The sequence below is a fragment of the Sciurus carolinensis genome, chromosome 3 (assembly GCF_902686445.1).
Source record: "Sciurus carolinensis chromosome 3, mSciCar1.2, whole genome shotgun sequence".
Classification (NCBI taxonomy): Eukaryota; Metazoa; Chordata; class Mammalia; order Rodentia; family Sciuridae; genus Sciurus; species Sciurus carolinensis.
The window spans coordinates 26,280,646-26,303,782 of NC_062215.1; the positions used below are offsets into that span (position 1 = coordinate 26,280,646).

At 56.3% G+C, this 23,137-nt stretch overlaps 1 protein-coding gene across 30 annotated transcripts in view; it reads left to right on the top strand.

The window, feature by feature from the left end:
• The first annotated feature begins 1,222 nt into the window (after positions 1-1,222).
• Positions 1,223-23,137, top strand: part of Cacna1g (calcium voltage-gated channel subunit alpha1 G) — a 63,845-nt gene continuing 41,930 nt past the window's right edge. For 28 of the 30 annotated variants that reach the window (XM_047543685.1, XM_047543692.1, XM_047543703.1 and 25 more), the window contains exons 1-9: positions 1,223-2,204; positions 9,272-9,383; positions 9,555-9,688; positions 10,084-10,181; positions 12,182-12,341; positions 12,853-13,153; positions 13,320-13,412; positions 15,676-16,459; positions 17,788-18,164. In XM_047543685.1, the coding sequence (XP_047399641.1) occupies positions 1,963-2,204; positions 9,272-9,383; positions 9,555-9,688; positions 10,084-10,181; positions 12,182-12,341; positions 12,853-13,153; positions 13,320-13,412; positions 15,676-16,459; positions 17,788-18,164 (2,301 nt within the window). In that variant the 5' untranslated portion in view covers positions 1,223-1,962. The remainder of the gene's footprint in view (positions 2,205-9,271; positions 9,384-9,554; positions 9,689-10,083; positions 10,182-12,181; positions 12,342-12,852; positions 13,154-13,319; positions 13,413-15,675; positions 16,460-17,787; positions 18,165-23,137) is intronic. The other 2 variants (XM_047543688.1, XM_047543715.1) reach the window with 1 other exon arrangement.

The following is a 23,137-nucleotide window of genomic DNA, read 5'->3' on the forward strand; positions in this document are numbered from 1 at the left end:
GGCGGGGCGAGGGCTGGGGTCTGCGCGTGCGTGTGCGCGCGTGAGAAGCACAGACCCGGAGGACCCACTCCCCAAAAGTGGAGGTGAGTAAAGGGAGCAGCACCACGAAGCTTCGGTCCTGGGAACAGCCCTCCCCTAAGCCATACTGGGGCTTGAGAGGGAAAATTTGAGGTACAGAGTGGGACAGGGGCGGGGGGGGGGTTGCAGTATTAGATGGTGAAACCCAGCTCTGTGCTCCCACCGCCTTCCATACACCCGAGGCCCCCGCAGGTCCCTTCACAGGGGATGCTCGCTCTGCCCTGCCGCTGCGCCTGGAGATCTAGGCTCTGCATTCCGGTGCGACCTACCTGAGGCTACGTGTTCAAGCACAAAGCCCCTTCGTGTAGTCCACACCCGGCAAAGGATCCCTAGGGACAGGGGATGAAGCTTGAGCGTCAAAGTGAGGTCAGAGTCTGAGGGTTAGGGTTAAGAGGTCAGGGTCAAAGTCTCAGAAAAGAGCCTGGGAGCAGGACTACTAAACCCAAGGCAATTTGATGGAGGCCACGCCCAGACCATGCCTACCTCTGTCTTTCTCAGGCTCCGCCTGTTTCTCCAAGACCGGCCCCTCTAGCCTGACGCCCCACCCCCGGGACGTCCTGCTCCGCCCTCCCATTTCTTAGTCCCACTCCTGGGTTCAACTACAAGGTGGGCGATTAACCAGGTGGAGACCCAGGATTTCGCTCTGGGACCCTGGTCACACTCCCGTCCCCTTGCTTCCCACATCCCTTTTTCTCCCGCTCAGAGGTGAGCTCCGCCCTCTGGCTGCAATCCAATTCCGGGGTCCTGAACAAAGGATGCCGGGGGAATGTGGCAATACCCCAGCACGACCCCACGCCAATACTCTGATTCCCCGGGGCTCCCTTTAGGGGAGTCCCGAAGACCTTAGCGGCCAATAGGAAAGTGGGTTCGGTCTGGGCAGCCGTCTGATTGGCTCCAGCCTTCGGGAGCGGACCCTGGGGCAAGGGGAGGGGAGAGGGGCGGTCCTGGGATTTGGGATGGGAAACAGATTCCAGCTGTGGTTGTTTCCCCCGGCGCCCCCGCCCGCACTGCCACGGCGGCCGACCAATGGATGCGCGGCTCAGGGCCGGCAGCGCGCGGCGATTGGTTTAGAGCTTGGCTGGGGAGAGGCGGGGCCGAGGCTTGAAGTTGGAGTGAGGGATCCAGCTGTGGTGTGCGCCGGGCTTCTCGCCGCCGCTTTCGCTAGCTCGCTCCGCGTCTCTGCCGGAGGAGGAGGCAGTGGCGCCGGCGACAGCTACGGCAACGGCAGCCACCGCGGCGGCTGCGGCGGCGGCGGCATCTCCGCCTCCACTCCCGCCCGGGACGGCCCCCCACGGTCTCCCCGCCCCTCCCGGACTGTGAGCCCGCCGCGAGGCGGAGGAAGGAGCCGCCCCCCACCCGCTCCAAACCCACCCCCAAAGAGATCCCTCCTCCCCTCCCCCAGCAGCCGCTGGCGCGGAGCCGGGACGATGCTGACCCCTTAGATCCTGCTCCAGCTGCGCTGCGGGAAGAGGGGGCACCCCTCCCCGGACCCCCCGCCCTCCACTGGGCGCCCCCTTTCTTTCTCCCCATCTTCGGGCCGCTTTACCGAAGGTAGCGCCGATTCGGGCGACCGGAGCCTGGGCGCGAAGCGAAGAAGCCAGAACAAAGTGAGGGGGAGCCGGTCGGCTGGCCCGGGGGACCCGGGGACCCAGGGAAAGCGGGACTCTCGCCAGGCGGGGCTTCCCTGCGACCCGGCGCCCCGCGGGCAGCATGCCCCTGCGGGCAGGGGGAGCTGGGCTGAACTGGCCCTCCCGGGGGCTCAGCCTGCGCCCTAGAGCCCCCCAGATGCGCCCCCGCCGGGGCCCCCCGCTTGCGTGAGGACACCTCCTCTGAGGGGCGCCTCTCGCCCCTCTCCGGACCCCCCGGGGCCCGGCTGGTCAGAGGATGGATGAGGAAGAGGATGGAGCGGGCACTGAGGAGTCGGGACAGCCCCGGAGCTTCATGCGGTTCAACGACCTGTCAGGGTCCGGGGGCCAGCCGGGGCCGGGGTCTGCGGAAAAGGACCCAGGCAGCGCGGACTCCGAGGCGGAGGGGCTGCCGTACCCGGCTCTGGCCCCGGTGGTTTTCTTCTACTTGAGCCAGGACAGCCGCCCGCGGAGCTGGTGTCTCCGCACGGTCTGTAACCCATATCCTTCGGGGCACGACGGGCCGGGCTAGGGGGTCCGCAGGGGGGCGGGTCGCACCGCTCGAGGGGACCAAAAGCCAGGTGAGTAGGAGAAGTGAGCCCAAAGGGTGAACAGTTGAGAGGGGCAGCTGGGGGGAGGGGGCGTCAGAGTGGGAGCAGAGACCGGAGCAGGTCTGGTTGATAGCCCCAGGCGAGCCCCACCTCCGTACGCACACCTCAGTCCTCCTTGGGGGTTTGGGATCCAGGCCAAGAAAAGAGAGGAGACGTGCCCCGCTGGTTCACAGCTGGATGCTCTCCAGATGTGGGTAGAGGAGGGTCGTCATCCTCCAGATGTGGGAAGCTTTAGGAGCCTGGGCGCTCTACTCCGCCAGCCGCGGGTTAGCGAGCAGGGTTTGGTTTCCGAGTTTGGGGGCAGGGGTGGGGAGGAAGCTGCGGGGACGGAGGAGGGGAGACCGCAATCTCCTGGGTTTTCCTCCTGCCCCCGCCCCAAAGTTTGCGGCGAATTCTAGGGTCTAATCCCCCTGCCTGGTCCTTGAGGCTGAGGATTTTACTGACCCAGAGAGAGGTGTTGGGGGGCGGGGACCAGGTCTTTTCCCCCCAACCCCCTCACCCCGCGGGTTGGAGGCACAACAAGGAGATTCCGGCGGCGGCTGATGTCAGGGGTGCAGAATGAGAACAAGATGTGGTGGAGGGGGAGCCGTCTGCCCCCAGAGCTGGACTGGAGCCCCTTTCAGCTGGAGCCCAATGCCGGGAGTGCCTCCCTCCACCCCAATTCTTTATTTGATGCGGAGTGCTTAAGGCTGGGTTGGGGAGTTTTGTACTGGATTTTTTCTTGTAGAGGGAAAGACTGGCAAGAGCTTTGGTAACTGGGGGATGGGATTAAGCTAGTCCAAGTTACCCCTCCCCTTTCACAAATAGAGTGCTTCAGCTAATGGCAGAGCAGGTATAGGAGACCACAGCCTTGTGAAAGTATTGGGGGGACAGTGAGGTTACCAGTGTTTGCTAAGGAAGACTTGGGTCTACTACCCCACTGTCTACTCTCTCTGTGGACAGGTTTGGAGGATGCATGCCCCACATTCCAGGTGGATGGATTTAGCACTGCACCCTAGCCTCTGCCTAGTCTGGAGTGGTGGGGGAGTACCCCCCTGCCCCCAGCCTTCTCAATGGATGACACAAAGCGCTGCTTGACTAATGCCTGGCTCCGCGCTCCTGGGAAAGGTGGATGGGGTGGGGGGTTTGTGCTGCCATCCCAGGTCGTGATTGCTTCCCCTGGTTCCTTCCTGCCAGCTCTGAGGTTCTTTGCGACTCAGGGTGGGAGACCCCAGGTCTCCCTTGTAGCCCCTGAGAGTCCAGGCGGGACTCTGCTTTGGGGAAGGGGGTGCAGGAAGCCTGGTGCCGCCCTCACTCTCTGCAGCTCTGCTGCCTCTAGTGCGCAAATCAGGATGTGAGCTTGGGTCCCCCACCCCCATGCTCTACACTCGTGGGTCTTTGGGAAGCTCCCCTCATCACGTCCTTTCTCTATCCCCTACCTCTCTTCCTTTCTGTCTGAGATGCAGAAAAAGGGAAGTGGGGGCCTCAGAGGTGTGTGGTCCTGCTGAATAGGCACATCTTGAGCTGTGAGCCCCCATCCCCAGGCCCCTTTTTCTGTAGCAGAGATGGAAAGAGGAAAAGAATGTTGCTGAGAAGGATGGGAGCTGAGAATCCCTCCTTTCTGGCCTTAACTGCCCAGCCCCTCTGTGAATGGAAAAACCACCAGTCCCTATCTCCTTCTTCTCAGTGGTCTCCGGGGAGGCCCAGAGAGCTCCTCTCCCTCTTCCTGCTCTCATCCCCAACCCCCAATAGACCTCTTGGCTAGTATCTCTGGTCACCTGCTCTGTCTCCAGGTGTAGTGGAGGGTCTGCAGCAGATGCCTTACTGGAAGGGGACAAGTGGCAAGGGTTGGGATGAGGAAAGAGAGGTGGGAGCCCAGTGCTCACCTGGAGGGTGGGAGAGCAGGCAGACTCTGGGAAGTGGTAGTGTGAAGTGTGGGGCACCCACATCACTAGATCTGGATCAGTAGCTGAGCCTCAGTTGGCTGAGAGTGTTGAGAACAATTTCTTGGCAAGGGTACTGCCTAAGCCATGTCCCCACTGCTCCCATCCTACCCGAGTGCCAAGGGGAACCTGTGTTTTCACTTACAGAGGGGCTCTGAATTGCCTCTTGGGCCTCAGCCTTCCCCCTTTTTTTCTTTTTGGTATCCATGAAGCCTCCTTTTCTCTAGGAGATTCCCCATGCACCTCTGAGCCTGAGGGACATAAGGACACATCCTCCACCCCCACACCCACCAACCGACTGAAGCTAGTTAGCCTTTTCTTGGCACATTCTTCTTGGCCCCTTCCCTCTCAACCTCCTTCAGAGACCAGGTTTCCTAGAGAGATCTAGATGCAGGTAGGAAACTCTGTGTGTGTGTGTGTGTGTGTGTGTGTGTGTGTGTGTGTGTGTGTTGGGGACGGTGGAAGGGCAGTGAAAGGAAGAGGGGCTCAGAAGTATGTGTTTTGGTGTTGAGGAAAGCAGGGATACTGGCTCGGTCAACCCAGAGGCAGAAAGGCTCCAGCTTCTCAGGTTATAGGGGAGTGTTGGCCTTTCCAGTGTGTGTTTCTTCAAGTGTGAGGGCGTGCATTTCCCCTCCCGGGAAGGAGATCCTGAGCATTCCCTCTCCGGCTGTTGTGTCACATCTGGAAGTTTGTGTAGGAGTTTCTCCAAGCTCAGAGCCCAGCACAGCTTTTTCTCATTTGGAAATCACAGGCTGGCATTTGGGATGCTGAGAGAGGGGGAGTGGGAGGGGGCCAGAGGGGGAGAGGGGAGCCTGCCAGGAGTGGGGGTAGGAGAAGGGGAAGGCCTGAATGGCAGGAGCCCTAATGGCTTCCAGAAGTGAATGTGAGTGTGTGTGACTGCGTCACTGTGTGTGTCTGAGTGTGTGTCTCTAGCAGGGAGGGGGCCCCAGGAATTTCTGGAGTCTTCTTTGACATTGTCCCAGTGCCCCAAGTCTGCCTGTTTCTCTTACCTAGGGAGGATTCTCTATTTGGTCCTCAGAGGAAGTGGGGGTGGAGGAATGCTGGGGGGCCAGTGGGGGCCGGGGGGTCTTCTTATCTTCTACCAATGCCTTCTTACCATTTCTAAACTCTAGGCTCTCCAAAGGGGATTCTGGGGAAAAAGGGGCTGGGGCTGAGGAGGTGAGTGGTATTGGGGGCAGAGCACCCCTTGGTACTCTCTCTGTCCTCGGCCCACCTTCCCTCTGGGTCACACACATTCCTTACCACCCACTCTGCTCCACCACACTGCTGAGGGACTCCCTGTCACCCCGAGTGCCAGTTGGAGCCATTCCTGGGATAACCCCCGCCACACTGCCCCCCCCACCCCTCCCCTGCTCCCGCCCCAGCTCTCACCCCGCCCTGCCCGCCTCGGCCAGGATGGCGACAGACACACTGCTCACACACGCAGGCATGTGCACGCACGCGCACACATACACACACAGAGAGTCACAGACGTTTGAATCAGATTTCTGGCCCATTTCCCCTCCCAAAGATTCCGGTGGCTGTCTCTCCTTGTGTCTCTGTCTCACGTCTCTGTCTCTGGGTGGGGCCGGCTGCCTTTCTGCCGGCTTCAGTTTTTGGTTCAGCTGGAAACCTCTCTCCCTACACACCCACACACTGGAGCTGGGGGGCACACAGGGAAACAGGCTTGCAGGAGGGGGTGCTCAACTGGGGGAATCCCCCTTTCTGCCTCCCTGGAGCAAGCCAACAAGCGAACTTGTTATCCCTTGTCCTCTGTAGGGAGTCCTGAATCCAGAGGATACTATCCTCTTCGGGACGGATGGGGCAAAGACTGGTCCCCATCCCACTTCCCCAACTCTTACAAGATGGCCAGGGTTCCTGGGTCCAGGCCCATTTCCTCCTCAATGTTCCTCAGTCTCATATTTCCAGACTCCTAGGAGGGAATGAGGCAGTTTGAGGGCTCGCTTCCCTTCTCAGCTCATGCCTGGAGCCCTGTACCTCTGGAGGCACCCCAGCCCACCCCCTTCACCCCTACAACTGCTGCCAAGGTTGGCAAGGGCACTCTTTAGATAAAGCCCCACAGAGAAGACTCGTTAGTGGAGATATCATGCTCTACTTCTTTCTCCCGGGAGGGAGAGGAGGAGGAGGGATGGAAGTGGGCTGTCTCTCTTGCCATTTCCTTTTTCTTTGCTTTTGATGGTGGGTTGTGGGGAGAAGAAAGATCCTCCTCCCTCTTCCCCCCACCCTTTGGGATCCACTCCAGCCCGGACAGTCACCATAGCAACACTAGACATGTGACTGCACAGGTCTCTCATAGTCACTATGGCAACCAGTGTCCCCCGTTCCCTTGGTTACCATGGGAATCTGTCACATGGTTTCCCCCAACCTGATAACCTGTGGGTCTCCCCATTTCCTCTTTCCTTCATGAAGACAAGACAGTCAGCCTGGGTAAGGGGAAATCATGTGTGAGGGGGGCTCTTTAATTACCATGGCAACAAATCCACACCACCTGGTGACACATCCTTCTGTTGTTATGGCAACAGAACATCACACAGTGACATACTGCCATGTTCCCAAGGAAACAAGTTCCATCCTGAGAAGGGTGAAAGACACCCCCCCCCATTAATTATTCTTCTATTCAGATTGTCCCTAATTTTCCTGAGCCTTGTTCTCGTCCCTGTCCATTTACACTCATCTACAGTGAAGGAGAGAGGTGGAGAGCCAGGCAGAATTCCCTGGGAACAGGCCAAATTGCCAAGGGGACCCTTGAGAAGACTTCTACACTTAAGAACTAGATGTAGTGTTGTTTGAATGCAGATTCCATGTATAAGAGGCCTAGGTCTGAACCTGTATCTTGGGAACAGAAGAAGGGGCAGTTCCTCTGTGAGGTCAGCTCTGCCCTGACCCCCATAGTTAAAATCAGTCCATCCACTATTGAGGGAAATGGGACAGGAGAACATGAATGGAGAGACACATCTGGCCTCTAGACAGGCGGACTCACTGATTGAGTGATTGGTTCATTCATTCATTCATTCATTCATTCATTCATTCTTCCCATGCACTGATCATCTGATAAGTGCCAGGTACTACACTAAGCCCTGGATCGGGACATAGAGATGTAGGGGAGTGCCCCTGCCCACCAGGAGCCCACGACCTATCTAGGGAGAAGAGTCAAGTGCGTGAATGACTTAATATGGTTGGAGTTGCTGACATTAGAAGGGTCCAAACAGATGTCCCAGGAGCCCCTCTTCCTAAGCAGTCAATCCACTCTCTCTTATGCAGGCACATTTGTTCCCATGGGCCCCTCCCAGACCCCTCCTCTCCTGCAGAGGAGAGGAAGGGACTAGCTTGGGGAACTCAGACAAGTTATTGAGGTTAATTGAGCCTTTTCCTTTCCAAATGATGGCTCCCTCCCTATCCCCCTTTTCCGCAGTGACCTCTGGCTGACCCTCATTCTGGGGTGAGATCCATTGGGCTCTGACTCTACTCAGGAAAACAACTCCATGGAAACGGATCATTTAAAAAAAAAAATTCTCCCATCTACCTACCCCCAAAACCTAGAGCTGTCTTTGTTTTTTAACTCTCATTCTTATAAAGGGGTGGAGTTTAAGGAAATTGCAATGTCTTAATGGGAGTCCTAGGGTACCAGGGACAGGTGGTGGACAGGCATGTGTATCTGAGAGAAAAGAGCCTGAGTGACAGAAGAGGGGATAGGAGGGCTGCAGGAGTCATTAGCCTTGGGTGCGGGCATGGCTGGAGATTCAGGACAAAGATGGGATAAGGCTGGGATCAGCTTGGAGGAAGGCCCTCGGGTGCCTGGACATTCCTGCTGGTCTCTTCATGCCTCGCTGAAGCCTTCTCATTCTAGAACTAGGGTTCAGACAGGAACGTTCTATGAGCCTGTGCTCTTCTGAGTCTGACATAGGGTATCACGATCCCCATCTACCTCCATTCCCTGGGCTATCTCCTCTCCTCACCTCCAACTCTGTGTTTGTTTCTAACCTCTTTGTCCTGCCCCCAACCCCTGCTCATATTTTCCATCAGAAAAGTAGACTGCTTGGTCATTTATCTGTGTGTCTGGGGCCTGGCACCTTCTAAGGTCCAGAGGCCATCTTGTATATTCTCCTACTGATGGGTTGAAAGGGAGCCCCTCGATAGGGCCCACTACACAGAAATACGCAGGGTTTAGAAAGAACTCCCCTCCCGCCTGCTGTTTTTGTCTGGGCTGGAAGACAGGAGAATGTGTGAGGGCATCAGGGGCCACTTTGGGGACTGAGCCGGGTTTCGACTGAGCTCGGTGTCTGACATGGCTTGGGGTTGAAATGCATGAATGTGACTGAGGCTTTGAACCTTGGGTTCTGGTTCTGTGGCAAAGGGGCTGCAGCTGTGGATCTTCTTACCTGCCGGGTACCAGGACAATCAGACAGCCCCTTTCCTGCCTGCCAGCAGCTATGGTGTTCAGAGGACGGATGGCATTCTAGATCAAGAGAGTAGAAACCTGTGCTGTTCTGGCTTCTTGAATGATGTCAGCATGACTCTGGCTCTCTGGGACTCAGTTTCCTTAGGTTCTGGGGAATAAAATGATCTACCTTGGATGCCTCGTGGGGCTGTTGTGAGAGTCAACTGTGGCATTGTGTGAAAGTGCTTGGTAAACTGTAAGACAGACATAATCCGACTTTAGGTTTGTGTAACACTTTCACATACATTATCTCACTTGCTTCTCACATCTACCCTGTGAGGTGGAGAGAATAGGATCAGATTCAGCTGCAAACTCATGGTGTCTGGCATTTCCACAAACACGATTAATTCTATTCCCCAAATGGCTTGTGCAAATAGTCAGGGTATTTATGGCTTTTCTTACTTTACAGATGAGGAAGCTGGGTCCAGAGAGGAAAGATGACCAAGGTGAACCAGGGCCCTCCCGTACCTGGTTGCATCTCGAGTGGGCTTGGGAGGTTGCAGGCACAGGTGTTAGGGCAGACTGGGGGATAGCTTCGGCTCCAGCCCTAGCAGCTGTTTCCTTGACACCCGATACCTGGTTTGAGCGTATCAGCATGTTGGTCATTCTTCTCAACTGTGTGACCCTGGGCATGTTCCGGCCCTGTGAGGACATCGCCTGTGACTCCCAGCGCTGCCGGATCCTGCAGGTGAGTGTGTGTGTTTTGTGTGAGTGTGTGTGTGTAGGCAGCTCCTGATCATAAATGCCCAGGCTCCTTTTCTGCAAGAGGCCCTGACCCAACTGTTGGGGGCTGGGTGGTGGTGGGCGTATTCCCCTATCCCCTTCTCAGTTTCAGCAGCCTCTTGTCCCCACACATCAGGCCTTTGATGACTTCATCTTTGCCTTCTTCGCTGTGGAAATGGTGGTGAAGATGGTGGCCTTGGGCATCTTTGGGAAGAAGTGTTACCTGGGAGACACTTGGAACCGGCTTGACTTTTTCATCGTCATTGCGGGGTAAGGGCCTGGGTTGGGGGTTGGAGAGCAATGGATCAGCTCGGTGCCTTCCCAAGGGCCCCTGGCCCCCACCCTGGCCCAGTTGCAGCTCTGCTTCCTCCCTGAAATCCATTCAGGGGCCAAGCCTGTCCTGCCCAAGCTCACTGGTCTGTACTTTTCTGCATTCCATGGTCTTCTTCCTGTTTCTGCCTTCTCTGTGGGTGTGGGGGGGTCTTTCCTTGCTTGGGGGTGGCCCTACTCCCCAGACATAGAGCTAATCTTCAGGGTCCTCAGAGGAGGAAAGGGAGGAGCCCCAGGTCATCCCACTGCCCCCATAGCGGGATTCTTCATTGACCTCTTTTGACACTGTGGTGGCCTCAGACTCAAAGGGCCTCCCTCTGGGCCCCTCCCTGCAGGATGCTGGAGTATTCACTGGACCTGCAGAACGTCAGCTTCTCAGCTGTCAGGACAGTCCGTGTGCTGCGACCGCTCAGGGCCATTAACCGGGTGCCCAGTGAGTGACCCCTCGGCTCTCAGCCCCTGGACAGAGCCCCAAGAGGAAAAGTAGCAATCTCAGGCCCCACCCCTACCACTGCATCCTCACCTGACCACTTGAGGCCACACAGAGCCGAGCTCAGCAAGAAGCTGGGGTCACTGGAGCCAAGCAGATCCCTGACCCTGGCTGTGACCCTGGGAGGCCCCCCTGCCCTCGCATTTTACCCTGGTTTTGGGTCAGAATTTCAGAAACATTTCAGATGACCCTTTCCAGGGAATAAGGGTGGGTGGGAACAGGTGATAGGCCAGGAGAAGGGGGTACCAAGTGCTACTGTCCTTTTCTGGCCAGAATATCCTCACACAACCTGGTTCTCAGTGGGGAGACCACACTGGCTACACTGAACGTGACTTCTCGCAAGACAAGGCCACTCCACGCCTCAGCCTCCCGGCTCTGGCTGCATCCCCTTCCCCCTTCCTACCCCCTTCCAACTCATTGCAGTGACTGCCGGGACCATTATCTAAATTAAACCGCATTGGTTTCTGGAGCCAGAGAAGGTTTGGCAGCTCTAGCTCCCCAACGTGCTGCCCCCCCACCTCTGCTCAGGCCCCCTTTGCAACTCCCCAACCTACACAAGCTGCAGATGGTCCCTGAGTGGGGGTTGGGGGAGCATGTTTATGGGGCTCTGTGCCCAACTGTGTGTCTGACATACTGATGTAACAACAGCCGTGTGTGTGTGTGTGTGTGTGTGTGTGTGTGTGTGTGTTATGCGGCTGCCTCTGCGAGGGCAGAGATGCTGTGTGTGTCCTGGGAGGGGGTTCTGATGTGTGTGGTGTTAACAGGAGCTCCAGAAGAGGGGCGTGCCCGCCTCTTCTCCGCCCCAGGTGCTGGCTGGCAGATTGATAGGCCTCTGTCTAACCATGGTGTAATTCCCTTAATGCAAACCCTGAGGAATTGATCTCAGTTAGAGCTCCGAGGAGCAGAGGAGCGGGAGGGGGATGGGAGGAGCAAAGGGGGAGAAGGACTGAGCGAGAAGACCAGAAGGGTGGGGCGGGGGCAGGGCAACTGCAGGCACCGTGAGGGTTAGTGAGCTGCTGCTGCATATCAGCTTTGTCCTGGAAGGCCTGGGGGCCCTAGCAGCACTTTGGGGGCCAGAATCAGCTACTAGAGGTCCTCCTGCTTGACAAAGGCTTGCTGACTTGAGGGCTGGTTCAGACTGGACCAGTTGCTGAGTCCTAGACCTGGAGTGAGGAGGGGGCAAGATCCCTAACAGGGCTTCATGGGAAGGGGTTGCAGTGACTTTCCTTGGGGGAATTTGCTAAGTGATGGGCTCCTGAGAAAACAGGGCTGTGTCTCTTTGGGTCCTGATTTGAGGATCTGGATCAAGCAAGGGACAGCCTCAGGGCTGGGGGCTTCAGAAACCTGATGATGTTCAGACTCCCGCTGAGCAGCCAGCTCTCAACGTAAAATCCCTGCCTGCTAATGTCCCTCCTGGAACTCTCTGCCGTTACCCAATGACCCCAGTGGCAGTAACTTACAAAGGTCAGGTGACTGTGTCTAGTGAGAGAAGGAAGTGGGAGGTGCGTGTCTGTGTTGGGGAGCAGGATTTGGAAGCACAGAGCCTAAATTTAAGTTCTGGCACCTACATTTAGCAGCTCTGATCCTGAGCAAGCCACATCACTTCAGTGAGCCTCAGACTTCTCATCTGTAAATTGGGGGTGATATCATCCGCCCCAGGGTGATGTTGGGAGAGTGAGGTGGAACTCAGAGCGTGAGAGTGCTTTGGAAGCCACAGTTACTCCGGCTCATCGGTGGTGGTACTGTGCACAGGTTCATGTGGGTTAGGGGCTGCAGGGGCTCTTCAGGGAGTTAGAGGTGGCTGTCGGTCTTCCCTCCAGTTGGAGGCAGGCCACCTCAGCCTCAGAGTCCTCAGTGGGCCCCTCTGGGAATGCTGCCAGGCCCTTGGCAGTCAGCCTAGCTCGGCCAGCCTGGTGTCCCCAGCGTGGCTTCTGCCCCTACAGGCATGCGCATCCTTGTCACGTTGCTGCTGGACACCTTGCCCATGCTGGGCAACGTCCTGCTGCTCTGCTTCTTCGTCTTCTTCATCTTCGGCATCGTTGGTGTCCAGCTGTGGGCAGGGCTGCTTCGAAACCGATGCTTCCTCCCTGAGAATTTCAGCCTGTGAGTGGTGGACAGGGTAGGAGGGTGACCTGGGAGTGACTGTGGGGCTAGAACCTCCCCCATTCCCTGGCTTCCTACTGCCATCAACCTGTTGTCATATCTGAGACACATCTGATTCTCACACTTGGCTACACATCGGAATCACCTGGAGAGTTTTCAAAGTTCCTGATGGCTGGGGACCCACCCCAGAAATTTGAATCACATTGGACTGGGATTTGGCTTGGATATGAGAATTTCATAAATTCCTCCAGTGGTCCTGACGTGCAGCAAAGTTTAAAAACCCCTGTTCCAGGACGTTACCCTCTAGCACCTGACTCTTGCAGTTCCTGATTCAGCCCTCACCCTCCTGGCATCCTCCACCCACAAATACTGCCCCTGCCCGGTCCCTCTCCCACTCTCAGGTCTGCGCCCTGCATGCCTCCATATACCCACACCGGCTCTCCTTTCCTGGCCCCCTCCATGGGGAAGCCCACTCCTCAGCCTCATCCCTGTGGCTGTCCCCATCCTGCAGTCCCCTGAGTGTGGACCTGGAGCCCTACTACCAGACAGAGAATGAAGACGAGAGTCCCTTCATCTGCTCCCAGCCCCGGGAGAACGGCATGCGGTCCTGTAGGAGCGTGCCCACGCTGCGCGGGGAGGGCGGCGGCGGCCCGCCCTGTGGTCTGGACTATGAGGCCTACAACAGCTCCAGCAACACCACCTGTGTCAACTGGAATCAGTATTACACCAACTGCTCGGCTGGCGAGCACAACCCCTTCAAGGGCGCCATCAACTTTGACAACATTGGCTACGCCTGGATTGCCATCTTCCAGGTGGGGCTACTAGGGTCCTGGGACGGTTCCTAGAAGCCAGCGCCAGCACGTGGTGCAGCCTGAGAGTGGTTGCTTTTGGAATTGGAGTGGGTGCCCAGGCCTCTGGAGGAGGCTGGAGGAGGCTTTAGTGGGCCTAGAGTCACCCTGTCCCTCTTGGCTTCCCCAGGTCATCACTCTGGAGGGCTGGGTCGACATCATGTACTTTGTGATGGATGCTCATTCCTTCTACAACTTCATCTACTTCATCCTCCTCATCATCGTGAGTGACCCCTCTGGCTCCCATGGGCATGGTAGATGCTGGGTACAGGTGGGGACGACCAGAGAGGGGAAGGCTTGCTTGGTCTGAAGTTCTTCGCTCTTAGGACAAGTCCCATAGAGAAGGCATCTGTCTTGTGGTGGAAAGGATACCTGATGAGGAGTCAGGAGGAATCCAAGGTCAAGGCCTGATTCTACCACTTTCTACTCTTATGACCTTGGGCAAATCATTCTCCAGGAGGCTCCCAACCCCAGCCTGGGCTTCTGAGTCTTCGTGGATAAAGCAGATGAATTTCACCTAGGAATATGGCTCCTCAGGGGCATTTGGAAATGGAAAAGTGTGGTTCTGTCTTTTAGGAGGACTAGGGAAACACCACTGGCATTTTGCTGAGGGGAGGGGAAAGATGCTAAGCATCCTAAAATATTTCCAAAGAATTGTTCTACCCCAAATTCTAATCCGTGTTGAGAAACACTGTGTGATCTCTTGTTCTCCCAGTTCGGAAATTCCAAGACTTTGCAAAGACAGAAGACAGGCAAAACCAGCAATATTTAATAGGTTTAATCGCTACCATTCATAGTTAATAATTCTATTGCTTCTACTTATAGCTGATATTTATTGAGCACTTACTGTGTGCAGGCCCCTGCTCTCAGTACTTCTGTTTGCTGGGCATTTAATTCTCACTGTGATCTTGTTACCTCTTCAATTTACAGATGAGGACACTGAGCTGTCCTCATTTATCTGTCTTCACCTTGTGCTTTGCCTAAGCTGTAGCTTAATCGTGCTGGGTGGAGCAGCATTACTAAAGTATTTTGTAACATCTGCTGCCTGCTGGATATTCATAGGCTCCTATGGGGTGCCTGGTGCAGAATGGTGATCTCCAACCCCTAAGGGAGAACTGAGAGTCCCAGTAGTTTGGTCACCAGGTCCAGATCACGTAGGAAATAAGGACTGGAGCTGAGAATTGAACTCCAGGGTCTCAACTCCAAGTCCAACTCTTTTTCCATGTTACCAAGAGACCAACAATAGAACCAGATGGAGATTTAGGAAGAGATTAAGATTCACTCTCTTCTGGTGAGAGAAACAAAGGGTGGCCCTGCGAATGAGCAAGTCCCCAAGGCCACCCGCTCCTGCCTCTGTAACTGTAGCATGGCTAGGCCTGGGGTGAAGCCTGGCTGGTGGCCTGTTCCCATCTCTGACCGTCACCTCAGGGGGCAAGGAGGGTGCTTCAGGGAAGCTGGTCTCAAAATTGCTGCTGTCCTCAGGCTTGGTTGGGGAGGGGTAGCAGACAGGGGGTTAAGGGACCTCATTTCCACCCTCCCACACATCCCCTTAAAAATCTTTCCAAACAGCTCTCTGAAATCACACTAGTGAAGCTAATTATCATAATTACTAGGACACCATTTAGAAAAAAAAAATCTGCTTTGTCACCATAAATATTCATTTCCATCATTCAGGATTATTGTCCAAGCAATGGCCTACCCAGGGCCTGGGGAAACCGAGGCATGGAGATGGGGCCGGGAGAGAATGGGCATGGTGGAGTGGCGATCTGACTTGTCTGTAGAGTCCAGATTCAGCCCTCGCCTACTAGGTGAGGGGAGAGGCACAGGGAGAAGGGGTCCAGGCCAGGCCAGTGGTCCAGATTTTAAGATGAGGACATTGAGAGCTGGGGAGATAGCTCAGTTGGTAGACAAGGCCCTGGGTTCGATCCCCAGTACTGCAAAAAAATAAATATAAAAAATAAAGATGAGGACATTGAGACCCTGTGGTCAAGGATCTCACCTAAGGTCACACAGCTAGAATTGGGACTAGAAGTAGGAATCTTGTGAACAAATCTCAAAGTCTCAATCCAATTTGAAGGCGTCACGTCCCTAATATTGCATTGATGTCCATACCATTCTTTATTCTCCTGGGAAGAGGTGCTTAGGGTCTCCAAGGGTGGGTGTGTCTAGGGGGAGGGACCTTGGGAAAAAACCTCCTAGGGTATCATCATAGCAACACCTTAGAATCTCACAGGGCTTGTTTCAAGTCTTAGCCTTGCTCTGCAACTTCCTTGGCCTCTCTGAGCCTCCATTTCCTTACCACTCGGATGGAGAGATTTATAGTAATATCATCTCCCAAGCTTGTCAGAATAAAATGAGATCATCCTGGAAAAATCATTGAGTCCACCCAATGCCTGTCGTGTAGAAAGTTCTGTTTGTGGCAGTGGCTGGCATTGCGGTTCTCTTTTCTTCAGGACATCTCCTCCTCCTTTTCCCCACCCCTACAGGTGGGTTCCTTCTTCATGATCAACCTGTGCCTGGTGGTGATCGCCACGCAGTTCTCAGAGACCAAGCAGCGGGAAAGCCAGCTGATGCGGGAGCAGCGCGTGAGGTTCCTGTCTAACGCCAGCACCCTGGCTAGCTTCTCTGAGCCTGGCAGCTGCTACGAGGAGCTGCTCAAGTACCTGGTGTACATCCTCCGCAAGGCAGCCCGCAGGTTGGCCCAGGTCTCTCGGGCTGCGGGTGTGCGGGCCGGACTGCTGAGCAGCCCAGCGGCCCTCAGGAGTCAGGAGCCCCAACCCAGTGGCAGCTGTTCTCGCTCGCACCGCCGCCTGTCCGTCCACCACCTGGTGCACCATCACCACCACCACCACCACCACTACCACCTGGGCAACGGGACACTCAGGGCCCCCCGGGCCAGCCCAGAGATCCAAGACAGGGATGCCAACGGGTCCCGCAGGCTCATGCTGCCACCACCCTCAACACCCACCCTCTCTGGGGGCCCTCCAGGGGGTGCGGAGTCTGTGCACAGCTTCTACCATGCCGACTGCCACTTGGAACCAGTCCGCTGCCAGGCGCCCCCTCCCAGGTCCCCATCTGAGGCATCAGGCAGGACTGTGGGTAGCGGGAAGGTGTACCCCACTGTGCACACCAGCCCTCCACCGGAGATGCTGAAGGAGAAGGCACTAGTAGAGGTGGCCCCCAGCTCCGGGCCCCCCACTCTCACCAGCCTCAACATCCCACCCGGGCCCTACAGCTCCATGCACAAGCTGCTGGAGACACAGAGTACAGGTGAGAATGCTGGACGGGGGCTGGGAGGTGTCCCAGAGTGGACTAGGGGTCCGGACTCAGAGGACCAGGGCTCGGATTCCCATTCCGCCTCCCCTGGCGCTGGCACCTTCAACCAGTCTCACCACTTCTTTGAGTTTAATTTTCTCATCTGTTAAAATGGGGATGGTAATGCCTATGTCATAATGATAATAGCTGTTGTGAAATGTGCACCCACTATGTGCTCTGCGCTATACTGTTTGTGATAGTATTTAACCACTGTTGTCCCTGTGGTGTGCCTGTCACCTGCCTGGAAGACAAGATCCCTTTTGATCCTCTGGACAGTTCAGACATTAAGCTTACACAGGGCTCCCAATGTATGCATGAGATAAAGGAGGCTTGGAGGGATCTCATGGCTTGCCCAAGGTTGTTCCATGGGTGAAGGGTGGGCCACCCAACTCTGAAGCCCCCACTCTCTACTCCTTGTCGAAGGCTCAGTGGAGAAATGGTGTGTGACTGTGCCCCATGTCAAGGGGCCTGTTACCAATCCGAGTCTCAAGTCCTCTCTGCAGAGAGACCCCAGGCAGGAGCAGCAGGTCTTGGAGCTGCTGGTCTGATGGGTGGAACACCTGTGTCATGGGGAAGTGGGACAGTCACCACCTGTGGGTGGGTCCTTCAGACAGGGGTGGCCTCTCCAGCAGACTGCTTTACTGCAGCCACAGCCAGACACACATGAATACATGCGTCTGGTGTTCGTGTGCACACAGATGTTGGACGTGGTATGGGTGCTTTGTTCTGGTATGTATGTGTGCACATGTGTACAGGGGTCCGGCATGTGTGCATTGGGGGGTGTGAATGTGTACATGTGTTTGGTGTGTGTGCATATTGTGGCGTGCCAATAGTGCGTGTGTGTGTGTGTATACCTGTAGGGCACACGTGCACATGTCTGGGTGTGTAGGGATGAGTGCATGTGTGTGGGTAGCTCTCGATCCCTTGGCACAGTGCTGGTACAGGCCTGGCTTCCCTGCAAAGGTGAGATGGTTCAGGCTTCTTACTGAAGGCTTCTGGGAAATAGGAGCTATACAGAACCACAGAGGACATCAAGGCCACCTCTCTGCCTGAACCCTAGGACCCTCGGCAGTACCATCAATGGGGTGCTGTTGCTATGCAGGTTATGTTTTGTTCAGGACTGCCTGTGTCACAGGGCCTTCAGCACCCCCGGCCCACTGAGTGCCCAGCATCCTTGTCACTGACAGCCCCAGCCTTCCTCCCTCACCTAGTGCTTCCGCCAACTTCAGGGGAGCCCCCGGCCAGAGCCCCTGCTGCCTCCCACCTCCGCTTTCCTATTCCAGGCGCCTGCCAGAGCTCCTGCAAGATCTCCAGTCCTTGTCTGAAGGCAGACAGTGGAGCCTGTGGTCCTGACAGCTGCCCCTACTGTGCCCGGGCGGGAGCAGGGGAGCTGGAGCCTGCCGACCACGAGGTGCCTGATTCCGACAGCGAGGCCGTTTATGAGTTCACACAGGACGCCCAGCACGGCGACCTCCGGGACCCCCACAGCCGGCGGCGGCGGAGCCAAGGCCCGGCCACAGAGCCTGGCTCTGTGCTGGCCTTCTGGAGGCTGATTTGTGACACCTTCCGGAAGATTGTGGACAGCAAGTACTTTGGCCGGGGAATCATGATCGCCATCCTGGTCAATACCCTCAGCATGGGCATCGAGTACCACGAGCAGGTAGGAGTGTGGGCCAGGCTGGCTCCTGCCAGCTGTGCCTCTTCTCTCTAGGGCCTGTTGCTCCCTTCCCCCTCCTGGGATTTGGTTCCTCTCTTGGGCTCCATTCCTCTCCATGCTGCTAGCCTGCAGGGAGGAGGGGAAGAGGGACATGTAGTGAAGTGTGGGGACTCTGAAGGGCGGCTACAGTGAGTGCCATATGATTTCTGAGTGCAGAGGTTGCCCAGGCAGGGGTGTGTTCTGTTTGGGAAGGCTTCTTAGAGCAGGCAGGCGTTACGGGGATAGGCATGTGGGGAAAGAGGGGTGCCTGGAAGGCATTTGAGACTTTGGAGAAGGTGTAGCAGGCAGGGGCAGTTGAGGGGGGTCCGCCGCATTCACCTGGTTCAGTGGGCTATGGTGGCTGATTTGAGGCCGGGCTGACCTTGCAGGTGGGAGTGAGGAGTGGGTGCAGTGGCTGTGCTGGGGGCACGCAGGGTCGGGCAGGGAGGCAGTCTTGGCCTGGCCTGGGATCAGGAGGCTGGCTCTGAGTAAATGAGAGTACCCAGCATGGCGAGGCGACTTGAAACCAGAGTATCTGAGATCTTGTTCTGAGAAGCGGGATGTTTAGTCAGGAGAAGAGGAGGCTCAGCAGGGACAGGCGAGCTGTCTTCAAATATTTGAAGGGCTGTCATGTGGAAGAGGGAGCAGGCTTCCTCTGTGGGGCAGACGGCTGCGAGCTGTGGGATCTGGGCTGAGGGGAGGAGTACGTTCTCCCTCTCAGAGCTTTGCAGAGACAGTGTGGGTTCACGGGACCCCACTGACCCCCACCCCATACATGCTGGGCTGCACTGTGGGGCCTCACAGCTGGGCTGGGCTTCCTCCCCCAGACCCTGCCCTTAATCTGTGTGGTCTTCCAGACCATGGCTTTGGCTGGTCCTTGGAAAGAAGAGAGACCAGTGGGCAGGTGCCATAGCACTCGGATCCTTCTGTGCCCTTCTCTCTACTCTCCTCTTCCAGGTGTTTGTGCCCCCTGGGGCAGCAGGGAGGGACTGGGCCACCTTCCCTGGTTTGGAATGAGGGAATTCACCTCCCCACATCAGGGGCAGAGGCACGAGGGGCCTGAACCAGTGCAGCACACCATGGGAGGGACATCTTGACCAGGTGGGGCCTGGCCAGGGCAGGTGGGCTGGTGTGGTGGTATAAGCACCGGGCAAGGAGGATTCTGGGTTAAGGATTCTGGGTTAGGCGCAGGCTGCGCTAGAGTGGACAGGGACTCTGAAGCCCTCTGCCTCACTGACCTCTGCCCTGCAGCGTTACCTTTAGCTGCCCTATCTGGCGGGATGCAACCCTGTCACCACCCTATCACACTGGCGCTCCTTCCTCTTGCCTCGACAGCCTGGCATCCAGCAGCTCTGCCCCGTTCCTTCCCTGTGGAGGCGAGGTAGGGGGTAGGACACTGCCGCTGTGCCAGCAGGTGGGCGTGCATGGCACCGTGGTGGGTGTGTTGTGTCTGGGCTGCGTGGGGCGTGGGTGTGTGTGCACATGCAGATCTGCCAGCCTCCTGGGGAGAGGTGCTGAGGTCTGCCAGGTGGGTGGGGAAGGTCGAGGTGGGACCAGCATTTTCTCCTTCTGGGACCTAGGTGGTAGCAGCCCCTAACCTCCCATGACCCTGGCTCCCCACACTTACCTGAACCTCCTTCTTCTTTGCCCCACCCAGGGCTGGCCATGGTCAGTTGCCCTCCCCAGGGGGCACACGACTCCCTCGTTCCCCCTGGGTGTGCAGGCAGCAGGCCATCCCAGCCAGATGCTTGCTGATGGAGGCTTTGATTGCACTGGGAAGAGGCTGAGTCACACAGACTGAGGGCATGTGAAGCCACAGCAAGAGGGCTTTCAGTTAGATGTCAAGAAGGATGCCCCTTCAGAGAGGAAATAAAAGCCATCAGTCGGGGTGCCTGCAGCATCTCCTTGCCCAAGTTCCTGAGGAAAGTGAGGGACAGCCACAGTTCCCCCTAAGACCTCAGCAGCAGGGAGGTCTCCTCCAGTGGCAGCAGTATCTGGTGTAGGGAGGAGGGTCCCATGGGGCGAGTGGGAGTCCCCAGCAGGCTGGGCAGATGACTGACTGCTGCCCAGCAGGCTCAGGGGCGGGGGTTGAAAGAAGCCCCAGAATCTGCCATGGCCCTGTGCTCACAGGCACTGCAGCGTGAACGTCCCGCCATCTGGGTCCCTGAGCGGGTTGGAGGGGGTGCCGGGGACAGGGGCGAAGAGACATGTGGGGCTGAGAGACAGGGACACAGAGGGGGCTATCGGGAGATGGGGAGAGAGGAAGGAGATGGAGACCTAGGAGGAGGGGGACAGAGAAGACAGAGATAAGGGGGCAGAGATGTGGAGGGGAAGACCGAGTCACAGACAGATGGAGGCACAGAGACACAGGGGAGACGGAGCTGAAGACAGGGACCGAGACCCAGATGCAAAGGAGGACAGAGACAGGGCAGGGAGGGGGAGACAGGGACTCAGATGGAGCTGACTGCAGGAGAGGTGGCTCCAGGAGGAAGAGCTGAGGGAGATGGGGGAGGGGGAGGGAGGCCGAGGTCGGCAGATCTGATGGAGGCAATGACGGAGGCAGGCGCACAACCGGGGCTCCTGTTCTCCCTGCAGTGCTCTTAATGAGGTGATCTCGTCCATCGATCCTGGTATCGATTGGATTGGGGGACACTGCAGAGGGGCTTGCTATGTGTCCCCAGAGACAGAGCCCCAGCCTTCTCCTCCTCCCTAGGTCCTGTCCTCTCCCACTGCCACCTGCTTCACCCGTCATTCCAATTTCCTGCCAGGGATGACGATCTGCTCCCCAACCCCCACCCTCTCCACCTGCCTCTTGACCAAGGGAGCACCATTTTGTCAAGTGGCACCCCACCCTTTCCAAGGGTGGCCCCATGCTTCCTTTGCCCCTTAACCACCAACTGGCAGAGAGCTGGCAGAACGGGTATGCCCAGGGGGACAGGTGAGAGGGACAGGGATGCAGGACATGGAGGAAGGAGCAAGAAAACGATTGGGCTTAGGAAGTCTGTGACCGAGGTGGGGTGAGCACAGGTGTGTTCCCCAGTCTCCCAGGGAAGTACGCGGCACCCATCCATCCTGCAATCCCTGTGCATGACCAAGCAGTGACAGGCAGGCAAGTGTTCAGCATCCAGCCCTCAAATAACAACAAAAGAAGTCGGGTGTAGTGGTGCATGCCTGTAATCCCAGCTACTTGGGAGGCTGAGGTCAGAGGATTACAAGTTCAAGGCCAACCTGGGCAATTTAACAAGACCTCATCTCAACATAAAATTAGAAAGGGGACTGGGAATGCATCTCAGTGGTAGAGCTCTTGTCTAGTGTGTGCTAGACCCTAGGTTCCATCCCCAGCGCTGCAAAATTAATTAATTAAATGAACTAATTGATTAATTAAAGGAGGGCTTTAAAAGACAAACCAACCTTGATTCATAATGTTCATCAATTTCCAGGGTGTAAATGCCCCCACCAGCTACCAACATGTCACCAGATGGGGAATTGGGAGGAGATGCACTAGGAGCTGTTGGAGGGACAGGTCGGGTGTAATCAGCGAAGAGAGGAGGATAGGGCACAGAACAGGGAAGACCAGTGGCACCAGACACAAAAACTAAGCACAAGCCTTCAGAATGTGTGGGGCACTAGATGGGAGTTCAGATGGACAAGTGACAAGAGCTGAGATGGGAAGGAAGTCGGCCATGTCCTGAGAGGCATAGGTGGCAGTTTGGATTTTATCCTGAAGGTGCTATGTCCTCTCCCTGAAGTGGAGATTGAATGCAGGGGTGCTTTGCCACTGAGCTACACCCCCAGCCCTTTTTATTTTTATTTTGAGACAGGGTCTTACTGAGTTGCTGAGGCTGGCCTCAAGCCGTGATACTCCTGCCTCAGCCTCCCAAGTCGTTGGGATTGCTACCACTCTGGGTAGATGATAGGTTCTCTACAAAGATTTAAGCAGGTCAAACATCAAAAGTGCTCTGGAAGCTATGTGGGGAGTAGAAGGAAAGGAGGGAAGAGGAAGGCAGGGGGCCAAGGAAGAGACTACTGAAGTGGTCCAGGCAGTTCATACTTTATCTTTTTCTCTGGAGATGGAGAGGAAGCAGTGGGGGGAGGTAATAGGCAGTTGAACCTGCAGACTCAGCCCCAATTGGCTATCGACGGGGAGAGAGCAGCCAGGATAACTGTCAGGTTTCTGTCTGGGGTTGAAGCATGAGGCTTAAGCAGGTTCGGGCTAGGCGGCATTCTGGTGCCATGTCCACTGGGCTCAGAAAAGAAGTGGTCTTAGGATCTGTCTCCCACCTGGGGCTTTACTGGGGCCAGTCCCTTCTAGGAATATAGGAGGGTGCAGGATGGGGTCTTGGGGACTCAGGCACTTCCTAATCTTCCCCTTTCTGGCTCTGAGTCATAGCAGGGGTACAGGTGCTAACCTTGTATTCTAGAAGAAAGATGAACAGAGGAAGGAAGGGTCCAAGGTAGATGATCTTGCAGGCCAGGAGAGGACAGGGCAGGGGACGGTTCTCTCACTGCTCAGATTCTGGGCCCATCTTGTCACTCCAGATACATGTCCAGAGGTTTCTATTTATAAATGAGGTTGTCTGTTCACTGCCAGGAAAGCTGGAGGTAGGGCGGGGGGACCCAGATGTGGTAGGTCTCAATTTTTTTTTTTTTTTTTTTGCACTGGGGATTGAACCCCAGGCACTCCACCACTGAGCCCTGAGCCCCAGCCCCAGCTCTTTTTAAACATATATATTTTTAATTTTGAGATAGGGTCTTGCAAGTTGCTTAGGGCCTAAGTTGCTGAGGCTAGCCTCGAACTTGCAATCCTCCTGCCTCAGGCTCTGCTAGGATTATGACTAGTGTGTGCCACTAGGCCTGGCCAGGTCTCAGTTTTTTCAGGGAGTCACAGGCTACTTTTCAATTCTACTGAAAATTGGGAAACTCTCTCCCCAGAACAC